This window comes from Perognathus longimembris, chromosome 24 (genome assembly GCF_023159225.1).
Source record: "Perognathus longimembris pacificus isolate PPM17 chromosome 24, ASM2315922v1, whole genome shotgun sequence".
NCBI lineage: Eukaryota > Metazoa > Chordata > Mammalia > Rodentia > Heteromyidae > Perognathus > Perognathus longimembris.
Genome location: NC_063184.1, coordinates 13,017,968 through 13,045,338, shown reverse-complemented (window position 1 = coordinate 13,045,338; position 27,371 = coordinate 13,017,968). Strand labels below are relative to the sequence as shown.

Genomic DNA, 27,371 nt, shown 5'->3' with positions numbered 1-27,371 from the left:
GAGAAGTGGGTTTTAGTCATTGTTTATTACAGGCCTGAGGTGAAAGAGGCAGTCTTGAAGGAATGGAAAATATCAGGCAAGTAAGTCACTAACCTGTATTCTGTGTGTAGCACACCACACCGCCTAAACCCTGGTAATTCTTAGTTCTTTTCTTGGTAAAAGTACACTCTGCTAAAGTGTTCTCTAATCCCCGACACTGCACATGCAGGCATTCAGTGGTGTTGATATGGAGATCTGAAGGTAGATGAAACCTTCCTTGAGTACCAAGAGCACCCCTGCAAATAGAAGAAATCAAACATAGGGGCAGAATAATTGTACTTTAGAGTTTATAGTCCTGTTGTAGAAGGTAAGGGACTAATGTAGTTACCTCTCAACTTGTAAACAGATGAGTTATACATTCTCTGAGCCTTAATAGCTTCATTTGTAAAGGTGAATAGACCCTGGTGGCTCATGCCTGTAATTCTAGCTACTCATGAGTCTGAGATCTGAGGATTATGGGTCTAAGCCAGCTTGGGCTGCAAAAAGTCCATGAGACTCTTATCTCCAATTAGCCACCAAAAGGCCAGAAGTGGAACTATAACTCAAATAGTAGAGTGCTATCCTTAAATGAAAAAGTTAAGAGACAGCAATTAAAGTTCAAGCTCCAGTACCAGCACCATAGATAGATAGATAGATAGACAGACAGACAGAAAGACAGACAGATAGTGAATATAACTATCTCACTAGACTAACCACCCAAGGTTTTAAAAAATGTCAAGTGCTCCGCCAATAATTGATTTTCCTATTCCTATTTCTTATTAAGGAAGAATTCTTCTTTCTCATTGCTGAGGTTTCCTTCTAGTCTGACATATCTTCTCTCCTTTCATTGATTTTCTTTCCAGGTGAGGGAGTAGAATAATTTAATCAGAGGTTTAAGAAATACAAATCAAGTATGCTTGGCTCAGATTTTTCATCTTTCCCTTTGGGAGTCTCTCCACATGCCCCATGCTATAAGCCTTAGTTAACTGGCACATTATTGCTTAAGAATTAGTAGATGAATTGGGCTTAACTCTAATCATTACAATTTGTTTTTATACTAAGCTGAATCTTCAATTCAGCCTTGGTATAGTATTGATATTTTAGCATCTCTTTACCGGTACTTAGACTTTAAAATTTGTTCAGAATTTGTGTAGAGAAGTTCTCAGTTACCCAACATCCTAGAGATGATGACTTACAGTGAACTATTCTTCTACCACATTCAATTGTTCTTGTTACTTTTCAAAAGCAAATAAGGAAAACTAGGTAAAAAAGAAAAAAGATACATAGACAAATGGAACCATAAATAGAATTCTAATGGCAATCTATTGATCAGACTAATTGAAATGAAAAGAACAAAAGGTTAGGTACTATATTCCTTACCATTCTGAATCCATATGAAGATATAGTAGTTATGAAGTTGAGGCAATGTGGTAGATAAGAAAAACCTCACAACTGAACAGTACTATATAAAATACAATAAAATAACCTCAAGGAGCCCTTCATTTTATGCAAAACATGGCAGGAGAAAAATACTGAGAGATTGAAGATTAAGAGAGTTTACTATTAGGTTGAAACTAAGTTGTTTGCCACTTGTGCACTTGGGATGTTGACGTAGGAGGAAAGGAGGGAAAAAAGGAGGGAAAGAAGAAGGAGGAGGGAGAGGGGGGAGGAAAGAAGGAATGGACAGAGGAAGGAAGGAAAGAAAAATACTTATCATGGAGATACAGAAAGGTTAAAAGCGAAGAAATGGAAAAAGACTTGAACGTAAGAGTTAACAACCTTGCTGATCCTAATAGATAACATGTCTATGTTTTAAAGTACTCTACACCTGAAGTATTTGAATATACCCAGTACAAAGCAAATCCCAACAAATATTAAAAAGTTATCATACAATGGAATTCTCTGACCACAATGCAATTAAATAGGAAATCCATTTTAAAAAGTTAATCAAGTGGGCTGGGAATATGGCCTAGTGGCAAAAAGTGCTTGCCTCGTATACATGAAGCCCTGGGTTTGATTCCTCAGCACCACATATATAGAAAAAGCCAGAAGTGGCATTGTGGCTCAAGTGGCAGAGTGCTAGCCTTGAGCAAAAAGAAAACCAGGGACAGTGCTCAGACCCTGAGTCCAAGCCCCAGGACTGGCAAAAAAAAAAAAAAAAGTTAATCAAAAGCAAGTTAATATATCCACTCAAACTCCTAAATTATATAGGGACCAAAGAAAGATACTACTGAAGATTAGAAGATAGTTTAAATTTAATAATAAATAAAGTAACACTTATGAAGACTTGTACCATGCAAATTAGAGGAAAATTTGTATTTTGAATGTTTATATTAGGAACATAAGAAAAATAGGAAATGATAGAGTTATGCATTCAACTTGAGGAATTAGGAAAGATACAGTAGAGAAAAAGAGGAAGATTACAGTGAAGGACTGGATGTGGATAGTGGTGTATGCCTGTAATCTCAGCTATGAGGAAGACATATATAGGGGAAAACTGAGGTCCCATCTTTCCCAGGCAGAAACTCTCAAGACTATTTGAAAACAGATAAAGCAAGAGGCTAGAGGTATGGCTCAAGTGGTAGAGCACTTGTCCAGGAAACACACAGACTCTGAGTTCAAATTGCAGTACTGCTAAAAAATAAAAACAATAACAGTAATGATCAATGAAGAAATTATTAACACATTAAAAGACTGATCAAAGGCTGGGAATGTGGCTTAGTGGTAGAGTGCATGAAGCCCTGGGTTCGATTCCTCAGTACCACATAAACAGAAAAAGCCGGAAGTGGTGCTGTGGCTCAAGTGGTAGAGCACTAGTCTTGAGCAAAAGAAGCCCAGGGACAGTGCCCAGGCCCTGAGTTCAAGCCCCAGGACTGGCAAAAAAAAAAAAAAAGACTAATTGAGCCTGAAAATCCCTGCAATGTAATCAAGGAAAAGAAATACAGGGTATAAGCAGACAACAAGTGGAAATAGACAGTAATGAGTGCATTTAAGACTTTGAGAGTCACTAAGGGTTTCAGTGCAAGTATTTAAGAAAGCTTACAAGTGATCAGTGATCAGCACATCTAAGTGCTAGGCAAACATGAACATATTTAATCCTCCCTTCAAGCTCTGAGGTGGAAATTAATGCTCTCAGGTTACATAGGAGGAAAAGGATGCATGGAAAGAGTAGATAATCAGAAAGCAAACAGTTAGGACAATACAATCAACCCTGAGAAAAATCCCCGTCTATAAGTTCTCACTGTTGAAATCCAAGATCAACGCAGGCCACATTGGCTTCAGTTATGCTCCAGCTGCTTTTACATACGAACATTTTCTCATCCAGGTCCACAAGTTTCACTTCAACAATTCCCTCTGAATCTGTGTTCCCATAGCTTAAGGAAACACTAAATTTTCCTAAAATTAAAAAAAAAAAACAAAACCACGAGCAACACTTAGGCATTCACTTTTCCCCTTGTAATTTAAAACATTTAAAGCAACCATTTCATGAATGCTTATGTCAATGGCTATGCTGCCCAATTATGTAGGAAAAAATCACTGAACCCTAACATCATATCTCTGAAGATGGAGCCTGTACTTATGTTCCTTTTCAGACACACAGAACCTGTCTAGAAATTATTTCTGGCCCTGGAGGTAAAGGCAGGAACTGAAATTTGCTTCATTGATCTTACCCCAAAGTCCACAGTCTTAAAAGTAAGCTAAGCAATTAACAAAACTATAGAGAGGATTTATATCTCTTTATAAATTCGAAGCATTTAATGTCAGACACTCACAGCATAAACTCAACTAGGGCCTTCTTCCTCTTCAACAGGGAGAGGAGTCTGGCTCAGCTAGGGAGCTTTGTTCCTTTTTCTCCACAGTACCTCCCCCACCTTAACACCAGGAAATTATACAGGCTATTGTAGGCTGAGGTATGTCTTGGTACCTTTACAAAGAATGTTTCAGCATTCCTCTGTAAATTCAGAAGTATCTTTGGTCACTTCCTGAGTTTTGCTGTGAGAGGTGGAATTATGAGCACTTTCTGTGTGCCCTGAGCACTGTGTAGAGAGCTTCCTTGCACCATTTTGTTGATTTCTACAAGACTCTGTGACTTAGGAGCTTTTTATTCACATTGCACAGATGACGGAGTTGGAGATGTCACACAGATTGTTGGTAACTGAGACAGGACTTAGAGGAATCTGAAACTCAATCTAAATGTCAGTGAAATCTCTAATCTTCAACAGTCTACTGACCCACAGGTGAGAGTCCCAGCCTCTGTGCCGCATAAAGCACCTGCATGGAATGTGGATGCATTCCTGACCTGACATGCCAAGTGTGGTAGGATGGAGTGCATTATCCTAAATCAGTGCTGTCCCAAACTTCTTGGAAAGTCAGGGACAACAGGTGGGGTCTGGAGGAGAAATACAGACCCGAGGTGATGAATGCTACAAGAAATACTGGGGCTGGAGATCCAAAGGAGGAGTTGAGGCCTAATTAGACTACATGTAAAAACCAACCTCCTATAACAACTTGTTTACTGAAGTCTAAACTAGTTGAGTGGCTTTGGAAATGATTCCTTTAATTAAGCAGAGCAAGTGGGGACAATTCTAAGGCACCAGGCAGCAGAGAGTGTCACCTCCAGTCATATGCTCTGAATTCACAGAATTGGCTAGATTCTAGTGACCATAGATTTCTTTAGTTCTCATCTCAGTTACTATTGATTCTTAAAATTTGGGGTTGTCTTCAGAACCTTTTATAGTAAGAGGATTTTGTAAAAGAAAAGATGGTGTCCAATGTCCCTCTCATGCCACAGGGTGACTTGGAAACTAGGTTTTCCCTACCTTCAGGTGTGCATGTTCCTTGATTTAAGAACTTTGCCCCTGGACGAAGACATTCAAAGCTTTTCTGATGACAATAAGTCGGGTAGCTTTTTCCATTGGCTGAACACACCGTGGTGCCATTCTTTGGGCACTGATAAGGGAGTTTACAAGCACAGATTCCATCAATGCACCTCTGCCATGGCTGACAGAAGACTTTAGTGCAGGAAAGGTGTGTGTATTTCTTCAGTAAGCACTTGCTGTCCAACGGATCCTCTTGAGGTGAATCTGACAGTGCAATCGGCTGTAAAACAGAGATGGACCCAGCCCACAAAAGGATGCTGTGGTCTGCTGTTTTAAGAACCAGACAAACCTAGTTTCTAGTCCCAGTTTTGGGGTACTTGCAGTTATATGGGCAAGTTACCGTTTCCTCATCTGTAAAACGAGAAATAGTCTCTGCAGTTTTATTTTAACAAGTTGAAGCAACATGTATGCAATGGTTGGCACATACTAGGCATGCACTTAGTGGGAGTTATTAGTATCCTAAGGCTGATGCAAAGCCCAGTCATTAACGCACTGATGAATCTCAGCAGTTATGTTAAAAGGAATGTGAAACTTGCTGCTACATAAAGTCTCATGGACTGAATTTTATGCATTAATTTATTCATCTATTGCTAAATGCAAAATTACTTATTGACCCCTTGATAAGGTAAGCATGAAATGGTTGTCTCTTAAAGACTTAGTATATAGGTAATAAGATAGAAACACAGGTTAGTTAGTAGGATGTGAGGCAGGCAGTGGTTTGTAATGTGACTAACATTACCTAATATAACACAGTGTTCTTAGAGACACAGGATAGGGTGATGGCCTTTCTAGGTCTCCTAGAGGTAGAATTTGAGCAAGGCTAGGAAAAATAGCATTGTCAGAGGGTTGTGCTAGCAGAAAGACAGTACAGACCTATTTGTGATGTAATGAGCTGACCTGACTCTGGAGTGAAAAGTACTGAGTGCACCTGATGCAAAACCTGGGGAGGAAGAGGCAGCAAGAGTAGAATGTGATTATGATTTGGTAGACGACTTGAAGAAGGTAAAACAATAAGATACAATAATTGATTCCATGTAGGGGTTAAAGGAAGGCCCTAGGAGGTTTTGTTTTTGTTTCTTTTTTTGAGACAGAGTTTCCTTATGTCTATGCAAGCACTTATTTCCTAAACTGGCTTTGAATACATGATCCTCCTGCCCCAGCCTCCTGAAATTAGACATGTGTACCACCATACCCAGCAGTTCCTAAGTTTTCATGTTGAGTGAATGGATGATGCCCAACCAGCTGTTAGTAGTGAGGACTATTTGAAATATTGTTTTACATCTATGTTTCTACCCTCTAATATCAATGATGAACCTCTCCCTGTGTATTCATTGAATATGTTGCTCTTTGTGAGGTATCTTTTCCAGTTAGTATGCCACTGAAATTGAAAAACAAAAAAACAATTCTCAAAGTAAAAAGGATAATTAATGATATCTCATGAAAGAGCAACAATCAAGTTATTAAAATATTAAACATTATTAAAATATTATGTTCAAAATTTAAGGTGTAGTTATTTGTATAGCAGTGCATTCATTATTTATAAATAAACATATTTGTATATCCTAGTAACAAGCACATAGTCAAAAGTGTCCAGCAGTTATTATACTCTAGTTAATCTACCAAATGTGTACCAGCATCTGTACCAATGAGTTGAGGGTTTTTTTTTTTGACCCTTTCCTTAATGTAATGATATTTCTTTTTCCTCTAGACAGAACTACCATGAAATGTAAAATAGTCATTTGACAAACAAGAAATATTCTTCTAGTCTAGGTCTTATCAACAACCATACCAAGTCTTTAGCTTTACCTCAGGTTCCAGTTTCTTTGTCACCTTGCTTTTTCTTGTAACCTGTAAACAAAGGGAACAAGATGATCAATTATGGCTAAAGAAAGAAAAAAAATCCACCACTCTTTCTTCACCCCACTGCTAACTTAATTTTTTTCCTTCTCATTATGTAGTCTCCAGGGTGGTCCTGAACTCTAGGTCCTCCTGCTTCAGCCTGTAGCTGGGATCACAGGAATTCACTTCCCTCTGCCCCCACTTTATTTTAAAAAGAAACTTTTACAAAGTCCCCTTCTATGAGTAACTAGGTAGATAGTGTTACCTTTCTTATTGTTTCTTCTTTTATAAAATATGTAAATTACCATAATGATCTCACTGTTACTATGAAGATCAAATGCAAAAAATACAAATAGGGGGGCTGGGGATATGGCCTAGTGGCAAGAGAGCTTGCCTCCCATACATGAAGCCATAGGTTCGATTCCCCAGCACCACATATACAGAAAACGGCCAGAAGGGGTGCTGTGGCTCAAGTGGCAGAGTGCTAGCCTTGAGCAAAAGGAAAGCCAGGGACAGTGCTCAGGCCCTGAGTCCAAGGCCCAGGACTGGCCAAAAAAAAAAAAAAATACAAATAGGCTTTAAGATCCTATACAGATTCTGGTATAATTGTGTGTGGTACATTGCACATAGAACTGATTTTTCTACTCTATTATTCCAGTCCTCTGTAGCCTCTCTCTGGGCCAAATTATATTTTGCCCTATACTTTGATTCTGATACTGGCCTTATGACTTCCTCTAACTAAGGGGAAGTGATCAGATGTGACTCACGAGAACCCAGGAAAGACCTTGTGCTCCTGGGTTTCTCTGCCATTGCTATGAAAGCTTGAAGAGAAGATCATTCCAGCTATCCACTCCATAGCCAATCTACAGATTTACATCCTAAACAAAGGTTTTTGTTTCATTTTGTTTCTGCCAGTCCTGGGGCTTGAACTCAGGTCCTGAGCACTGTCCCTGGCTTCTTTTTGCTCAAGACTACCACTCTACCACTTGAGCCACAGTGCCACTTCCAGCTTTTTCTGTGTATGTGGTGCTGGGGAATTGAACCCAGGGCTTCATGCATGCAAGGCAAGCACTCTACCGCGAAGCCATATTTCCAGCCCCTTAACAAGACTTAATACCAATGAGATTTTAGGGTAGTTTTATTATTATGGCATTAACCAATCAGTACAATGATAATTTCCATAGAAAACAGTAAGGGACAAAAAATGGGGAAAGGCTTCAAGTAGAATACAATAAATAAAAAACAACAACAATGCAAACCATTTCTTCCTTGTGCAGCTACTTGGATCCTAAGCATGAACAACCAGGTAGAATTTTTCCTTATTGGAGTTTCAGGTCCCTTTAGCCTTAGTTTCTCAGCATGGTCATCACTTCCCATCTACCTTGCTTCATCCATGGAAGTAGTCCTGTGCCTGTTATATAAAGCCTTGCATCAACTTCTAAACCAGCAACCAGTCTGTTTCGCTTAACAAAAATAATTGAGGAAGGCTGGGATGTGGCTTAGTGGTAGAGTACTTGCTTAGTATGCATGTATCACTGGGTTCAATTCCGCAATACCACATAAACAGAAAAAGCTGGAAGTGGAGCTGTGGCAAGTGGTAGAGCGCTAGTCTTGAGCAGAGAGGCTGGGGGCCAGTGCCCAGGCTCATTGTTGACTGATGAGAGGGGGGGGGGCGGGAGAGGGAGAGAGAGGGGGGAAAGAGGGGAGAGAGAGGGAGAGAGGGGGAGGGGGCAGAGAGGGGAAGAGGGGGGAGAGAAGGGGAAAGGGAGAGAGGGAGGAGGGGAGAGAGGGGGGAGAGGGGGAGAGAGGGAGAGGGGGAGAGAGAGAGAGAGAGAGAGAGAGAGAGAGAGAGAGAGAGAGAGAGAGAGAGAGAGAGAGAGAGAGAGAGACCTTAGTTATAAAGTGAGTGAGCCATTTCTCTTTCAGCCAGGCTGAAGGAAACTTGGTTCCCCTTCCCAGGCTTCTCCCCTGAACAAAGCCTGCTGGTCTGCTAAGTTTGCTTTCTGCCCTTTCTTTATTCTGATGCCCTCCTGACTCAGTTTCCTTACAGAAAGTCTATGAGACTTTTATCTCCAATTAACCACAAAAAACCTGGAAGTGGAGCTGTGGCTCAAGTGGTAGAGTGCTAGCTTTGAGCACAAAAACTCAGAGACAATGCCCAGGCCCTGACTTCAAGCCCCAGAATCAGCACAAAACAAAGAAAGAAAACTAAATGTAGACACTTATACATACATAATTATTTTATATATGACAACTAAAATATTCTTGCAGGTTATATATCAAATATTTAACAGTATGTATCCAATGTTTAACAGTTGGTATCTCTGAGTAACATGATCATTTTATTTTCTATTTCAATGAAACCTGCTGAAATTGTTTCACAATGAGGTAAGGGAGAGTATAGGTAAACATCAGGTACATTGTAAACATATATGAAAATCTAATAATGAAATTCCCTTATACAATTACATATGCTAATAAAATGTAAGAAAAGAATATTGCCTCCCAAACAACCATAGAACATTCCTTGATTTAATTATTATTAATCACTTACAGTGCTTATAGAGCTGAGGGCACAGTAATAAATTGCAAGGGCAAATAAAAGTAAAGTAGGCTAGGTGTTTGTGTACTGATAATACAGCAATAAACTACAAGGACAAATCAAACAATAAAATAGGCTATGATGTTTGGCTGTATTAAATGCATCTTTGAGTCAACAGTATTTTATTTAATGTGGATGTATTAGGACATAATGTCATTGTAAATAAGGAGTATTTGTGCCACATTGTGAAATTCTCTTATTATTTCCCCAGTGATATATTTATCTCACCTTTCTGTACCTGTACTAGAAGGCTACTGAAGAAAGATATTAGGCTTCTTATTTTCCTAGCATGGAGCCTTACATATAAAAAGAGTGTGGTAAATGTTTGTTGACTTAGTGTGACAATAAATGAAATGCTTGTATTAATAACAGCTCAATATCTATGCATATATACAAGTATATAAAACCTTTTCATTTTTAGTGAAATTATTAACACTTATTAATAGATAACATTCTTACTAACAGAAATATGTGATATTTGTCTAAGTCACATCTAAGACTTTTGCCATATTTTAATAATCTTTAAAATATTTATTTAAAATGAACTGCATAAAGAATGAATTACTTACCATGCAAAGATTTAAGTGGAAGCTCAAAAGTAATAAAACATGAATGAGCTTCATGTCGGAGGTGTTCAGGTGAGGTGTCTGTGTTGAAGACTCTTGTCCAGCCCAGATGGGCTTTAGAAATTTAATTTTTAACCTTTGAAAAAATATTTAAAAAAGGAAAAGCCTCTCAAAGAGCTTTGTACTTTTGAACTCTTAAATTGGCTATAATCCAGAGTTTTACCGGGAACTGAAACCCAAATTGGCTTTCCCCGTAACAAACAGAGGAAGGTAACCAATAGGAACTGTGGGCTCCAGGAAAGATCAACTGCCCTAGTCGTTAATCACAACTCAGTCTTGTTTTCCATACAAGACATAAATTACTCTGAAGAGACGAGTACGAGCCCATAAAACTGAAAACATTCTAATACATGAAAAACTAAAGAAAAAATCTATTTTTTGCCATGGACTGGCTGTGCTTTAATTATATCCTCTTAGTACAGAAAACATCTTAAAACAATCTTGCCAAAGGATGATTTTTTTTTTTTAGTTTGCCCATCCTGGGGCTTGGACTCAGGGCCTGAGCACTGTCCCTGGTTTCTTTTTGTTCAAGGCTAGCACTCTACAACTTGAGCCACAGTACCACTTCTGGCTTTTTCTATATATGTGGTACTGAGGAATTGAACCCAGGGCTTCATGTATACAAGGCAAGCACTTTAACACTAGGCCATATTCCCAAATCCAAGTATAAACTTTTCTGAGCCAGAGAGACTTGAGGCACAAGACTAGACTTACCTGGGTCATTCTGACCTAGCATTTCAGGTTCCTCAAGACTACTTGATGCTATAAAGAAAAAAATAGTTAACTCAGTAAAAGCCTTTTCCTTCCTATCACAATTCTTACCTGGATGAGTGAGTACTCCATTACCAATCAGTGTCCTACATTGTTCTTGCCAACCAATGCAGTTGTAGCAAATTGGCTGCAACTTTCTTCTTCTTTTTAAAAAATTACATATAGTTGTCATATGGAGGAACACTAATTCTTTTCTTAATTATTTATTTATTGTCAAAGTGATGTACAGAGGGGTTACAGCTCCATACATAAGGCAGTGGGTACATTTCTTGTATAACTTGTTATCTCCTCCCTCATTTCCCCCCTCCCCCCTCCCCTTTCCCTCTCCCCCCTCCCCTTTCCCTCTCCCTCCCATGAGTTATTCAGTTGATTTACACCAAACAGTTTTGCAAGTATTGTTTTTGTAGTCATTTGTCGTTTGACCCTGTGTCTCTCGATTTTGGTATTCCCTTTCAATTTCCTAGTTCTGATACCAGTATACACGGTTTCCAATGTACTCAGATAAGATACAGAGATAGTGCAGGTACAACCACAGGAAGGGGATACAAGAGCATCATCAATAATAGATGCTACGGTTTCACATGGCATGTTGAAAGTAATTACAACAGTGATATAGCAGTTGTTTCCATAACATGGAGTTCATTTCACTTAGCATCATCTTATGTGTTCATGAGGGTATAGCTATTGGGCTCTTGTGATCCTCCGCTTTGACTAGCCTAAACCTGTGCTAATTATTCCCTATGAGTGAGACCATAGAGTCCATGTTTCTTTGGGTCTGGCTCACTTCACTTAGTATAATGTTTTCCAAGTCCTTCCATTTCCTTATGAATGGGGCAATGCCATTCTTCTTGATAGAAGCATAGGATTCTGATTCCATGGTGTATATGTACCACATTTTCCTGATCCACTCATTTACTGAGGAGCATCTGGGTTGCCATATTCTAGCTATGACAAATTGTGCTGCGATGAACATTGTTGTGCTGGTGGCTTTAGTGTATTCTTTCTTGTAATCTTTTGGGTAGATGCCCAAGAGTGAGGCTACTGGGTTGTAGGGGAGCTCTATGTTTAACCTTTTGAGGAACCTTCATACCGCTTTCCAGAGTAGTAGGGTTCCCTTTTGGCCACATCCCCTCCAGCATTTGTTATTGTTAGTTTTCCTGATAATGGACATTCTTACTGGGGTGAGGTGGAATCTCAGTGTTGTTTTGATTTGCATTTCTTTTATGGCCAGTGATGTAGAGCATTTCTTCATGTGTCTCTTGGCCACTCTCGTTTCCTCTTCAGAGAATCTCTTTTTAGGTCTTTAGCCCACTTGTTGAGGGGACTGTTGGCTCTTTGAGGATTTGTTTTGGAGGAATTTAATTATTTTAGTTATGTATATATTTTAGATATGAAGCCTTTGTCCATTGTATGGCCGGAAAAGATCTTCTTCCAATCTGTGGGTTTTCTGTTTATCTTGCAAGCTATGTCCTTTGCCCTGCAGAACCTCTGCAGTTTGATGCAGCCCCATTTGTCCAACCTTTCTTTGACTTGTTGCATTTCTGGGCCTTTAGTAAGGAAATTTCATCCTGTGCCAAGGAGCCCAAGTGTTTCTCCTACTTTTTCTTGTACTGTTTTCATGGTATCTGATTTTACTTTGAGGTCTTTGATCCATTTGGAATTTATTTTGGTGCAGGGTGATATGTAAGGATCTAGTTTTAGTTTGTTGCATGTGGTGAACCAGGTTTGCCAGCACCATTTGTTGAAGAGGCTATCTTACTTCTAGATTATTTTTTAGCTCCTTTGTCAAAGATTAAGTAGGCATAGTTTTGTGGGTTTATTTCTGGGTCTTCAATTCTTTTCCATTGGTCTTCAGGCCTGTTCTGGTGCCAATACCAAGCTGTTTTTATTACTATAGCTTTATAATACAGCTTGAAGTTTGGTATTATAATTCCTCCAGCACTGTTCTTTCTGCTTAGGATTGTTTTTGCTATTCTAGGTCTTTTATTGTTCCATGTGAATTTCTGGATTGCTTCCTCTATTTCATTTAAAAAATGGTGTTGGGATATTAATGGGTATTGCATTGAATTTGTGGATAGCCTTTGGCAATATTGCCATTTTGACAATGTTAATCCTCCCAATCCAGGAATGTGGGAGGTTTTGAGGAACGCTTAATTCTATGTGCTCACCAATCATTCTCTCCTGGTAATCATCCTCATTTTGGCTGGAATAAACTGTAGTGTTCTCATACTTGGTAGGCTCAATTTGCCTTTTAGGCCAACAATACTAATTATTAGCATTTGTGTTTTATAAACACAACTCTATAGTCGAATGTGGTGATGATCTTTTCCTTTTCCTTTCCTTCCTTCCCTTCCTCCCTCCCTCCCTTCTTCTTCCTTTCCTTCCTTCCCTTCCTCCCTCCCTCCCTTCTTCTTCTTTTTTTTTTTGTGCTGTTTCTGATGCTTGAACTTGGCATGGGTACTGTCCCGGAGCTTTTGTGCTCAGGTTAGTGCACTATCACTTAAGCCACAGCTTCACTTCCAGCTTTTTGTGGTTAACTGAAGAGTCTAACATACTTTCCTATGCAGGCTGATTTAGAACAGAGATCCTCAGACTCAGCCTCTCAAGTAGCAAGGATTACAGGGTATGAGCCACAACACCCAGCTAAATGTGGTGGTGATTTCTGATAAAGTGGAACATGGGAGAGAATTGTGATAAAGAATCCCAACTTATAAATGAAGCAATGGCTTCAGGAAAACTGCAAAGGCACTTAACTATGAGTCACAGTAAAGAAGAAGAAACCTTTAAGTAACTTGGAAGCCCAGAGTTTAAAAAAATGTTTTTAGCTTTTAAAAGTGGCCTTTAATAAAAAGGTATAGAAAGCAAATTATATAGAACTTTTTAACCAGAAATAAAAAACCTCACAGCTGGTGGAAACCTCACAGTACCAGCATGTAAAATTACAGGTCATAAATGCAAGGACATGATGCAATATGGAAACTGAAAATGTTTCACTTTCAAAGTTTGATAAACTGATAAGACTAAAGGCACATCACACGATGATAAAGCACCAGAAAGCCCAACTTCTTATCCAGGTTGATGAGTCATCAGACTTGAATTACAGCAGTATTTGCAATATTTTAAAATTAGGGTGAAATTCAAGAAATATTTTCTGCCATAAAATGCTTTCCCCGAAAGCAAACGTGAAGGTCTATTTAAGGTTATCTTCATATTGAAAAGGCACATCTTGGAAGAATTATGTCGGTATCTGTATGGATGTTACTCTCCAATGATCAGCTCACTGTTAGGTTTCACCTTTTGTTGAAAAAAGAAAGGAACAAAAAGAACAAGGAAAGGAAAGGTATTTACAACACATTATTTGTTTCCACAGAAATGCTGATGTCAAGACATGGTACTGAAATGAAAAAAGTTCTGGATGAATGAATGGGGTGTGTGAGGCACATTTTAAATCCCAACATTTAGGAAGCTAAGGTGGGAGGATCATAAGTTCAAAGCCAGTCAGTCATATATCAAGACCCTGTCTCAGAAACAACAAATGACAACAAAACCCCAAACACCACAAAATTTCTGGATGATGCAAACTTCCATGTTGCTTTGATCAAATAGTTCACATAAACAGCTTAAGGGGAGACTGGCTCCAGGTTTCAGAGGTGTTGGTCTATCATGCTGGGGAGGGTGTGGCACAGAGCACAAAAGCTCACATCATGGTGGTCTGGAAGCAAAGAAAGGTGAAGGGACATGGGATGAAGTGTAATCTTCAAAGTCAAGCTCCCAGTGACCGGTTCCTCTGGCTAGGCCCCATACCCCAAGGTTCCCATCACCTCTCAAAATAACTGCTTCCAGTGGGGGAGCAAGCATGTAACTCATGGACCTCTGAGGATATTTCATATTCAAGCCATAATACTTGTCAAATCTTATGGTTTAGGAGATTATTTGTTCTAGAAGAAGGCAGTTGATGGCAGGTAAATATTCACACACCATAAAGAAAACTGTGTAGGGTTGGGCAAGGCCTGTAATCACAGCCCATTGCGATGATTATGGTCCAATGCTGGCCTGAGACCCTATCTGGAAAAGGAGTGGTTGTGTGGCTCAAGTGGTAGAGTATGTGACTAGTGAAGTACAAGGTGCTGAATTCAGAATCTCAGTACCATCAAAAAACAAGGCCAGGGCTGGGGATATAGCCTAGTGGCAAGAGTGCCTGCCTCGGATACACGAGGCCCTAGGTTCGATTCCCCAGCACCACATATATAGAAAACGGCCAGAAGCGGCGCTGTGGCTCAAGTGGCAGAGTGCTAGCCTTGAGCGGGAAGAAGCCAGGGACAGTGCTCAGGCCCTGAGTCCAAGGCCCAGGACTGGCCAAAAAAAAAAAAAAAAAAACAAGGCCAGCCAGGCCCCAGTGGCCCATGCCTATAATACTAGCTACTCCAGAGGCTGAGATCTGAGGATCATGGTTCAAATCTAGCCTGGGCAGGAAAGTCTGTGAGACTCTTATCTCCAATTAACCACCAGAAAACCCGAAGTGGCACTTGGCTCAAGTGGTAGAGTGCTTCCTTGAGCTGAAGAGCTCAGGGACAGTGCCTAGGCCCAGAGCTCAAGCCCCAGGAACAAAACAAAACGAACCCAAAACAAAAAACAAACTAACAAAACAAGGCTGCTGTGGCAAGCAACTGAGACTTCCTCCTGTAGGTGAGCAGTGTCAGGTTTCCAAGCTTGACAGGAAGCCCATTTAGAAAAGAATCTTGTAGTCAAGGTTTCAAAGAATTGTACCCCTGAGTGAAATCTTGATTCCACCTTCCTGAGAAACCTTGAGACAAAACTACCCAGCTACTTACTCCTGAATCCTGCCTTACAGAAACTATACAAGACAATGTTTGTTATTTTGACCACTAAGTATCAGGGTAATTTACTACATGGTAAGAGAAATACAGGTTTTAGTTCTTAACAGCATGTTTGATTTGAAAGATGAATTATAGGAGTAATTCCCAGAAAACAGTATGCCGACACTTTGAAAACTATGTTAAAGATAAAGGATGGCTGCAGAAACAGCCTACTTGGCAGACATTGTTTTATCATATCAACTAGTCGAACAAGTACCTTCAAGGGCCTAGGTAAAATATTTGCACTCAGGAAGATTCCTGGGTTTAAGTGGAAATTGAATCTTTGGGAAAAAAATCATTTGTTTCAAAATGTTTCCACTTTTGCATGGAGCTGAGAAGGAGGAAGTCCTAAGTCTTTCTGACAACTACTTGGGAGAATTCGAGAACAAGTTAAATAACATTTTTGTTCACCTTGACATACTTGTATGACTGAATGAGGGCCTCTTCCCTGACTCTTCTCAACCTGAACACGTGTGAGAAAAGTTGAACTTTGTGCATTAATGACTGTAAGCAGAGAGTAAACATTCGACAAGTTGTGTTTTTCTGTGAAGAAAGGCATTCTGTTCTTCACAGAAAAGAGAAACAGCTGGGCACCAGTGGCTCAACCTATAATCCTAGTTGCTTAGGAGGCTGAGGTCTGAGGATCATGATTCGGTACCAGCCAGGGCAGCAAAGTCTGTGAGACTCCATTTCCATCCAATTAACCAGCAAAAAGTTGGGCCAGACACATGGCTCAAATGGTCAAGTGCCAGCTGTGAGTAAATAAGCCAAGCTCACTGGAGGCCCTGAGTTCAAGTCCCAGCACTGACAAAAAGAAATTTACCAAATTCCATATATGGAGCTGTTAGGTGCTCCTTCAGGAAGCTTAGATTTTACATGATATGATTACAAAGGTCTTTCAAACCCCATTGCAGTAACTATGTGAAGTGGGTATCTATGTCAAAGAAGTGGAAGTAGACTGTATCAACCATAAAGGCAAGGTCTCCAAGGAATTGAGTATAAAAGACGCCAACCATATTTTAACGGAGGTCATTACTTTTATTATGAGAGAGCTTTTACTGAATGTTGAGTGGGGAGAGCTGATGTCATATAGCAAAGGTTTAAGGCCAGGCCAGGAGAGGAAGCTTCTAGAACAGGCTGGTCCACAGTCTACCATCGCTCAAAACACTATTTGATGAGTGAATAAACTAACTGGTGAGTTTGGCTTTCCACCAGATAACAGTTTCCTTGAACATATGCATACACACGCTGCTTCCCTTGCTTTAATAAAACCATGAGGCTGGGCGCCAGTGGCTGAGGCCTGTAATCCTAACTATTCAGGAGGCTAAGATCTGTGGATAGTGGTTCGAAGCCAGTCGGGGGTAGTAAAGTCTGTGGGATTCCTATCTCTAATTAACCACCCAAAAGTCGGTACTGGAGCTGTGTGTGGCTCATGTGACAGAACTCCAGCTATTAACCAAAGAGCTCAGGGACAGCACCCAGGCCCCGAATTCAAACCCCAGGAATGGCACAAAAACAGAACAAAAATAAAAGCCAATGAAACCACGGGCCAAAGGTCAGCACAGGGCAGTACACCAAAGTGCACAATCAAAAAAAAAAAAAAAAAGTCAGGGCGAGACTGGGAAGGGGAAGGAAGGGCCTCAGAGGAGCCTCCCAGGACGTGGCCAGACCCACCTGCCTGGAGCTGGCAATGAGCAGATAGAAGAGCCAAGGCTGGGGCGACCATTTCGCCGGCTGAGGAGCAAGAAAGCCCCTCGACAGCAGGCCACAAAAGCCACAAGACCCATTTTGACACAAACACTAAACTACCCCGGCCTCTCGGGTATCCACCAGCGTCAACGCGACAGCACTTCCGGGAGCATCTCGGCGCAGACGGACGCAGATATTTGACGTCACTTCCGCCGCTCCTCATTCCGGAAGTGGCTTTACTGTCGTAGCGTCTGGAGTTAGATGTTGTTATTCCGGTGTTGCGGGCTCTGTGGGGGCATTTAGGATCGCTAGATCTTCCCGTGGCAGGATTTATTTTATTTCTTTTTGCAAGCTAGTTATTTGAGGTTCTGGTCGAGTTCTTTTTAAATTCGACGGTGGCCGAGGAGGTCCCTGCGGGACGGAAGTGCCCAGCGGGTGGGTGTGTGCGCCGAACCCCGGCCCGGGCTGCACGTGGCGCCGGTGAGTGCTCGCGGAAGCCGCGGTGTGGAGGGCGCTGGGTTGGGAAGAGGGAAGGGAATGGAACGTTTGAGTACCTGACTGTCTGCTGCGGGGAAAAGTACGAACCGGGGGCGGCAAGGCTGGCAGGGAGCCCGTCAGCGACCGCTCAGAGCCTTGGGGATGTCACACGCCTCTCTCGGGCTTTGGCATTGATGTGGCCAGTTGACAGGGTTGAGCGTGGTGTTGGGAGCGAAGCTCCGACGTGCACCAAGAAACCACGGTCATCGTCAGGAGCGGATTACTTTGTTCTGTTTTGCTCCAGGCAGGAGAGATGTCTTTTCGAGGCGGGGGTCGTGGAGGCTTTAATCGCGGCGGTGGAGGCGGCGGCTTCCATCGTGGCGGTGGTAGCAACAACCACTTCCGAGGTGGAGGCGGCGGCGGCAATTTCAGAGGCGGCGGTGGCGGCCGATTTGGACGAGGCGGATTTGGACCAGGCGGTGGCCGCGGTGGCTTTAATAAAGGCCAAGATCAAGGACCTCCGGATCACGTTGTCCGTATGTTGGCTTCCTGGCTTAGTCTAGCCGGAGAAGTGGGGGTTGAGCCGTAGGTTAATGCTACTAGCGAGTTTGCGGTGCTGGGTATTGAAGGATGCTTTCTGCAGCTCTCTGGGTGGTAGCAGTTTGGTTGGGGAAACAAGTCTGTGTGGACTGTGCTGTAAACTGACTTACAGTCTTATTCCAATGTATGGCTGAAGGATACCGAAAATGCGGGCTGGAGGTGGACCTTGAGTTTAGAAGGAAAGGATGAAACTAGGCAATATCGAATGCTGTGTTGGAGTGTTGTGTTAGAAGGGGTTGCACTTTTTAACAGATGAGAAAATTGTTAACCATCACAAGATCAATGATAAGTGGCCAGATAGTGGTACAGTTCAAGTTCAAACCAAGTTTTCAGACTCCATAGACTGTGCTTTCAGTAACTAAAAAGTAGGATGTGAGAAAAAAAAATTGCTCAGGCAGTAACCTACAGGAGAAAAAAAAGTAAAAAACAGACCTCTTTAAAGTAGTTTTGGGGGTAATTGTCAGTAGGGTGGGGAGGGAAGTCGTGGGAAGAAAGACATCTTGGGCAATAGCAACCTTTTGGAAAGGGGAGAGAAGAGGGCTGGGCATGTGACTCAAGTGGTAGTCTTCCTGCCAACTAAGTGCTTGGTCCTGAGTTCAAGTCCCAGTACTGCCATAAATAAATAAGTAAATACAAAGAAGAAGGGGAGGGATAGCATTTAAGAGTGTGTGGATCTGTATGAGGTGGTTTGAAGGAAACAACTCAGAGGTTCCACCCTGCAAACTTTGGTAGCAATCCATAGAGGCATTGAGAGCCCAATTTAATATTGTGACCAAAGGAAAAAAGGGAAAGCATTAGATGAAATAGATTTCAAAGGAGAGAAAATAAAGAGAACTTGTTAATAGTGGAATAAAAGATGGGCTGGTAGGGATTAGAGAGTTACTTTTGTGATGATATTTTAGTTTGGAGTAATAGTTAGAAATGAAGGTACTTATTTGGGATTGTAGACTTTCCTAACAGACTAAGAATCATTGACAAAGTGGGAACAGGTTCTAAGGAAGGAGGAAAAAACAGACAAGAGCAAAGAAGGGTTCCCATTTTGGGGGTTGGAAGCAAGAAGGAAAGATCAGGAGAATGAAGAATGAAGTATAGTGTTCAATAAAATTGTAGTAGCTATAATAAAGTAACTTTACAGGTTGAATGGTCTCAGGTGCCAGTGTTCTAAGTACTTGACATTCACTGTTTAACTTAATCATGTGTATGCGCAACTGATAATGTTATTAGTTACATATTAAAGAGAAGGCTGTAGCTAATGTGTTGTTAGTAACTGTCTGCCTTAGAGGAGAACGGGTAGGATAAAGTTCCAAGTGGGCAAGATAGAATCTTGAAGAGGTTGGTCAATATTTTAATGTTTTCTTATCCTGTTTCAGTACTAGGAGAATTCCTGCATCCTTGTGAAGATGACATCGTTTGTAAATGTACCACAGAAGAAAATAAAGTTCCCTATTTCAATGCTCCTGTTTATTTAGAAAACAAAGAACAAATTGGGAAAGTGGATGAAATATTTGGACAACTTAGAGATTTTGTATCCTTTCTAGTTATGTGAGGATCTACTATTTTCTTAAAGAGGTTAAATACAAATTAAACTTATTGCTTAAAATAACAATGCTACAGATTAAATAATGAAAAGAATTAGGAGGAGGGAATATTCATCCATATTTGGAAATGACAAATCCAAAGAGAGGACCTTGTATTTCAAAAGTTCTATAAACCTTCCCATTTGGGAAGGTGACACAAGGATTTTTTGGGTGCTTTGGATGTGACAGTGCCACTAGAATATTATGGTAACATTGGAAGGTCTTTGGGGGGGGGGCAGTTCTGGGGCGTGAACTCAGGGCCTGGGCACTGTCCCTGAACTTCTTTTTTTTTTTTGGCCAGTCCTGGGCCTTGGACTCAGGGCCTGAGCACTGTCCCTGGCTTCTTCCCGCTCAAGGCTAGCACTCTGCCACTTGAGCCACAGCGCCGCTTCTGGCCGTTTTCTGTATATGTGGTGCTGGGGAATCGAACCTAGGGCCTTGTGTATATGAGGCAGGCACTCTTGCCACTAGGCTATATCCCCAGCCCGCTTCTTTTGCTCAGGGCTAGCATTCTACCACTTGAGCCACAGCACCCCTTCTGGCTTTTTCTGTTTATGTGGTACTGAGGAATTGTACCCAGGGCTTTGTGCATGCTAGGCAAGCACTATACCACTAAGCCATGTTCCCAGCCCAGGTCTTTTGTTTTTCAAAGAAAACGTTACTTCCTCTTAGAAATGCATTTCTTATCTTTCCTATGTGTCTGTACGTTCTAATCTTGTTTTTAAAATTATACATGAATTCAAAAGACTTAATATCTTTCATCTTAATTTTTATTTGTTCCTTAACAAGATTAATAGTACTTTTCAGTTAAATTGTCAGAAAATATGAAGGCAGGTTCCTTTAAAAAACTACAGAAGGTGAGTTAAGCTTATTACAGCTTAGATTCTTTTTTTCTTTTTGCTGGTACTGGGTTTGAATTCAGGTGTTTGTGTTTGTTTGGTTGGCACTTTACAACTGGTGTCATGTTTCTAATCTGACTTTTTACTTTTTTTTGTTTTTGAGATAGAGGTTAGCAAACCTGGCTTCAAACCATGGTCCTCCAAATTGCAGCCTCCAAGTAGCTAGGATTACAGGTGTGAGCCATGGAATGCCTTAGCCCTTCTTGGGGGGCACTTTAGACTCCCCTAGTGTATCACTACTGATGCTCTTAAACTGGGAAGCAAAATGTTCTAAGTAAAATATTGAATTATATCATATTTGGAGGTTGAGGATGTTAGCTCATGGTACAATGCCTGCCCAGTGTTTTCAAGGACCAGGTTTGATCTTTTTTCTCTCTGAACCACAAAACCCCATATTGAGGAGAAGGTAGGTATTAAAGGACTACCCAAGTACTCCAGTGACATGGTCTGTGCTATGGAGAAAACAGGCTGCTGTAAGAACCTTCATAGTGGGACCATGTTAGTTTATAATAGGCTTCATTGAGGAAGTGATTTTGAAGCTGAGACCTGAAAGTCAACTAGGAAAGTCTTTTAGACCTGGTTGCATGTTATAATTAGGGGGTGGGAGGGTTCCTTTTATAGTGAGTGTCCTTTTACATAGATTCTATTCTTAGAAATTTGACCCATTTGCTCTGAAATAGGGCCCAAGATTCAGTTTAAAAAAGGAAAAGCTCCTGCATAATTTTGATGTAGTTAGACAAGCCCTTGGGAACCCATTGGGCTCTTCACAGAAAAAGAAGTACGTTCTAAATACAGAAAGCTGCAAAGTCTCTGAAACAGTGAACAACTTGAAAAGGTAGCAGTATGCTGGCTGCTGGTAGCTCACATCTGTCATCCTAGGAAAGTCTGTGAGACTCTATCTCCAATTAACCACCAGAAAACTGGAAGTGGGACTGTGGCTCAAAGTGGCAGTGCTAGCCATGAACAAAAGAGCTTAGGGACAGCACCCAGGCTCTGAGTTCAAGCCCTACAACTGACCAAAAAAGAAAAGTAAAACCTATACTAGAAGGGAGTGTCTTAAGAGGGAGTGCTCAGCTGTGGCACAGTGCTAGAAGGGCATGAACTTTATTCACCATGTAGGGGATAAGGACTTCAGAAGCCAATGGCCAATGGAGCGGTAGCCCCAGAAGCCGGACTATAGTCGGAAATGAAATGAAAGGAATTCCTTTTGCCACTGGATGTGGAAATCCTGACAAGTTGTGCCCTGGGCTGAAGATCCTACAGAGAAACAGTGCTGAGAGTAGATCTTTCCATGACCAGAACATAAACTACCCCTTAAAGCCACCTGAATTGATTTGCATTGACTTTTCTCACAGTATTTTTTATTTGAGGATTTATTTTTTAGTGCTTTAAAAAAAATCATGTCTAATAAATTGGGCATGTATTCTAGTTTCCAATCCATTTCTGTGTTTTAAGTTTAGGCCTGCCTTATCCAGCCTAGATTATTAAAGTCTGAAGACAGTGTATGTAACTTTTCCAACCTTACACAAACATACGGTGGTAGGTATTTTGTTGTACCTTTTACAGGTAAGAACACCAAGGTAGTATAGAAGTAAGTGCTTGCCCATAGATAAACACACTGTGTGGTATGAGTGGCTTTAAACACAGGCAGTTATGATTGTATTCTGCTATTCACAAGTCATTGCCTAATTGCTTCTGTTACACTTTCAGTTTTACATAGACCCATACAAGCTGTTGCCACTGCAGAGGTTTTTACCTCGGCCTCCTGGTGAGAAAGGACCTCCAAGAGGCGGAGGCAGGGGAGGTAGAGGAGGAGGAGGAGGAAGAGGAGGAGGCAGAGGTGGTGGCAGAGGTGGTAAGTTTTGGGGGAAATTTTCTAATGTGATTTCATAGCCACTTCTATTTTGTAGGTAGGCAAACGTCCTAATATTTATCATATTTATAATATTATAACTTCTTAATATTTATTTCAAATGTTGGCAGATTGCCTATATATAATGCTTTTTTTCAGCACCCTTAAACCTAACTGTACTTTGAGGTATTTTAGCTTTTGGAGATGTCTTGGAGATTCTAGCAAAGTAGTCATTTGTTGTTCAATGAGAGAGATGCAGTTTGAAAATAAACTGTCAGGCAATTTCATTGAGGGAAATTGCACAAACCTACAGGGTGGGGGTTATTCGCTCCGCTCGGCCTCTTGATGCAGTTGACAGTAAAATCTGAGATGTATGTTATAGCATGCAGCATACTATGTTGCAGTGAACTGTTTAGAAAGCAAAGGGGATACACTGTAATACCTATACAACATAGAGGAAACAAGCCAGTAGCAGTGGTTTGTAATCAGTATGGTATTATATACACTACCTAACTGTGTGTTATTTACTTTATAGCACATAGTAAGTTTGTTTATAGGTGCATTCCCAAATACTCCTGAGGAGTACAATGCTCCACAATGTTACTAGAATTTTCCAGTCTTGTTAGAATTGTATGAGATCAGTCCTTTTGTTGATTGAAACATTGCTATCTACTACATGACTTTATGAGATTATTAATTAACTTTTAGTTCCTTAGGTTATTGAGCTGGTCTTACATTTAATATCCATGTGTGTTCTTTTAATACTCAGTAAAACCTTTATCTTATGTATGCAGAAAGAGTCTTAGAAGAATTAATTTGCACTAACAACTAGCAGAACCAGAATTAAAACCTATGTCTTTATCTTTAATTAAGTCTTAATTATTTATTTTTATTATCTTTAAGTAGTTGTACAAAGGGGTTTCAGCTCAACAAATTAGTTTGGGAGTTCAACTCATCTTTGTTCATCATCCCTTGCATTCCATTTTGTAATGTCGTGTGAGGAATACAGATCAATGCAGATGCTCCTCAATTTATAGTGGGCTTATCCTGACAAGCCCACCGGAAATTTAAAATACGTTCAGTCAAAAATCCATACACCTGCCAAGTGCTGATGGCTTATGCCTGTGATCCTAGCTACTGCGGAGGCTGAGATCGAGGATCACAGTTCAAAACCAGCCCTGGCAGAAAAGTCCCCATGAGACTCTTATCTCTAATAAACTAATCAGAAAAAAACAGTAGTGACACTGTGGCTCAAGTGGTAGAGTGCTAGCTGTGAGCACAGTGAGGCTCAAGGGCAAAGCCTTGGCCCAAAGTTCAAGTCCCAGGAACAGTTAAAAAAAAAAAAAAAACCTTAGTCCAGTTAATATTCTTAGTTCAATTAGGAATATTTAACATAGGCAAAGGCTAAGGTCATCATAAATCCAACAGTAAGGATTTAATAAGCTTTTCTAACCCACTACAATGGAATACTTGGTAAAAAGGTGATAATCTAGGGTTTTCCCCTACTATGTACTTATGAAACTGCTATGGTTTCTTCATTAAAAAAATTTTTTTGTTATTATTTTTGGTTTTTTGGTTTGGTTTGGTTCTGGTCCTGGGGCTTAAACTCACTCGGGGCCTGGGCACTGTGTCTGGGCTTCTTTTGCTCGAGGCTAGCATTCTACTACTTGAGTCACAGTGCCACTTCCAGCTTTTTTCTGTTTATGTGATACTGAGGAATCAAACCCAGGGCTTCATGCATGCTAGGCAAGCACTCTGCCACTAAGCCAAATTCCCAGCCTGCATTTTATCTTTTAAAAAAATGTGTAAAACTAGACACGAGAGTATACGTTCCTTATAACTATAAGAATTGGGTGAAATTAGTGGAATATAGAAGGCCTCAGGTACTTACAATGTATTTTCTGTTCTAGGTGGTTTCAGAGGGGGGAGAGGAGGTGGAGGCTTCAGAGGAGGAAGAGGGGGAGGTGGCTTCCGAGGTGAGTATGAGAAAATGTGAAGTAATGGATTATTTGATGAAACTGTCAGTTTCTCTACAATTGTAGAACACTGATTTTTTTTCTTTTTTTTTTTTTTTTTTTTTTTTTTTGGCCAGTCCTGGCCCTTGGACTCAGGGCCTGAGCACTGTCCCTGGCTTCTTCCCGCTCAAGGCTAGCACTCTGCCACTTGAGCCACAGCGCCGCTTCTGGCCGTTTTCTGTATATGTGGTGCTGGGGAATCGAACCTAGGGCCTCGTGTATCCAAGGCAGGCACTCTTGCCACTAGGCTATATCCCCAGCCCCCTGATTTTTTTTTTCTTAACTAATGGATTTGTTCTTCATCCCTCTTCTTTGCATTTCCCTTTTAAATTTTCACCAACTTCTAACTAACTTTGCTATTATTTGAAAAATAAATGTGTAATAGGATTACAGTTACATTTAGTAGTTAAGTTTTTTTATTGTATGTTATAGAAACTGCTGTTGAATTTAAAAGTGATACTCTGATAGTGATAGTACTATTATTAAATATTTCTTAACACTTTGACTTTTCTTTTGACCAGGGAGAGGACATTAGATGTAGTCAGACTTGGCCAGATGAGTTCCGTGATGACTGTGTGGCCTGCTTCTCCTGTGGACGAAGAACTTGTGTCTTGAGATATGTTGGAGATAGCGGTCTGTGACAGTGGGATTGGAGGGGGCATCGTGTAAAATCGGGCCATTGGAACCATCCGTTCTCTAAAAGAGCACGAGCAGGTCTTACATGTGGTACAATGCCCTGCACTCTGTGGGTGCTCAATAAGTGGACAAGAATTTTCATTTGAACCATATTTTGAATTTTTTAAATAAAACATTTTATCCCTTTAAGTTGTTTACAGTGTGTTTATTTAACCAGACTTATCTTTGGAAATTTGAAGGAACTTAAGCCTAAACCCAGGAGATTACAGAAAGGAAATGTTCACATATTTATGATATTCCATAAAACAAGCTACTTTTGAGATGATAAGCTAGCATCTCTATCAAATATTTACTTTTTTGTTGTTGTTGGTCATGGGGCTTGAACTCTGGGTTGGGTGCTGTCCCTGCGCTCTTCAGCTTGAGGCTAGTGATCTACCACAGTGCCATTTCTGGTTTTCTGGTTGTTGAGTGGAGATAAGAGTCTCACTGACTTTCCTGCCTGGGCTGGCTTTGAACCATGGTCCTCAGATCTTAGCCTCCTGAGTAGCTAGGATTACAGGTGTGTGAGCCACCTGTGCCCAGCAAATATTTACCTTTTTATATGTGAGAATACTAGCATCCTATATTGTAGTTCACAAGTGTGTTTTAGTATAGAGAACAAGGCAGTTTAGAGAGCTGCAGTTAATAGATTCTAGGCAGGGAGCTTGGTTCAAATGGTAAGAGTATGGCCTAGCAAGCACAAGGCCCTGAATTCAAGCTCCATACCTTCAACCCAAATATTTTTGCATGCTTATTAATTATGATTTTATTATTACTAAAAAACTAAATTGTTATTTCATTACAACTTAAAATTTGGGCAGCTTGGTTTTAAGTGAGAACTCTAGTTCAAGGAATTGCCGAAGAAAAAATTTTATTATTCATAGATCAGTTGTTGAAGGTTCTTTTCTTTTTTTAATAAAATAACTAGAGGTGTTACCATATATATTTATTTAGTGGCCTAGTGCATGTTAAAACACTGAGGTGGTTACAATGAAATTGGTTTGGGTCTTCAAGTTATTATAGTATTAAGAAATACCATAATAGCAAGTTAGAATATTTCAGTATGGAACCACTTGCCAATTACCATTGTTTTCTTCACTTGTTACTTCTCCAAAGGAAATATCTTTTTTTAAAAATTTGTCACATAAGTGATTGATTCTCAAGTGTTCATACAATTTTGTCCGAGGGCATATTTTAGATTTTAGTTATTAACTGTAGTGGGATTAATAAATGCATAGACCACAAATATGCATGATGAATAAGTACAAGAAGAAGAGATTTTATAGCTTCAGAAAGATGGCTGATTCCAAATCCTTGAGATGAACGTATTAGTGGTTTGTAAACAGTCCTAATCCTAGAGGGGAATGGTATTGTCCAAAGGATAGACAGTAGTACATTAGGTGTTTAGTATTAAACTCAAATGGAAATGATGGAAGCAATGTGTAGATCAGTAGTTAAGCCACTTGGAGAGTTTACTTCCCTTTGTATGTATGTGTACATACATATGCACACACACACACACACACACACACACACACACACACACACACACACACACATTGGGTCAGTCTCCATCTTTAAACATTTCCATGTCTCATTTGACGAGTAATATTCAGTTTGCTTTGGGATATTTCGTTTTGAATTAAGTTGGCATATATATGAGCCTAACATTGAGTTTGGTAGTGTGGTAATGATCAGTAAATTCTGTTGTAAAGGAGACAGATGATCACATTTTACATCTTTTGGTTAAATTGCTAATTGAATAGCATGTTGATGACTTTCATACTAAAATATACTTTTAGGGCAACCAAACAGTTCAGCATGCATACTTTCTGGTGCTTAAAACTTTGTGAAGAAGTTTGAGGAACATTGCTATTGGCTGCTTAGGAAGGAGCTGAAACTTCTTAAGAGTTATGAGCTGTATAATACTCTTATATTAGTATTCCTAAGCCTCATCCCAACATTGCTTTTCTG

At 40.4% G+C, this 27,371-nt stretch overlaps 2 protein-coding genes across 2 annotated transcripts in view; one reads left to right on the top strand and one right to left on the bottom strand.

The window, feature by feature from the left end:
* Positions 1-10,061, bottom strand: part of Cfi (complement factor I) — a 31,010-nt gene extending 20,949 nt beyond the window's left edge. Inside the window, exons 1-5 of the mRNA XM_048333839.1 lie at positions 9,909-10,061; positions 6,705-6,746; positions 4,839-5,118; positions 3,261-3,414; positions 94-275 (exon numbers count right to left, since the gene is read on the bottom strand). Coding sequence (XP_048189796.1) covers positions 94-275; positions 3,261-3,414; positions 4,839-5,118; positions 6,705-6,746; positions 9,909-9,962 — 712 coding nt within the window. The 5' untranslated portion in view covers positions 9,963-10,061. The remainder of the gene's footprint in view (positions 1-93; positions 276-3,260; positions 3,415-4,838; positions 5,119-6,704; positions 6,747-9,908) is intronic.
* A 7,150-nt stretch (positions 10,062-17,211) lies between these two features.
* On the top strand, positions 17,212-25,589 carry Gar1 (GAR1 ribonucleoprotein). The gene is made up of 7 exons (XM_048333846.1): positions 17,212-17,782; positions 18,084-18,315; positions 19,750-19,904; positions 20,754-20,813; positions 22,566-22,710; positions 24,618-24,683; positions 25,244-25,589. Exons 2-7 carry the CDS (start codon positions 18,093-18,095, stop codon positions 25,255-25,257), a joined length of 663 nt encoding a protein of 220 aa, XP_048189803.1. The 5' UTR covers positions 17,212-17,782; positions 18,084-18,092; the 3' UTR covers positions 25,258-25,589.
* Positions 25,590-27,371: the final 1,782 nt, after the last annotated feature.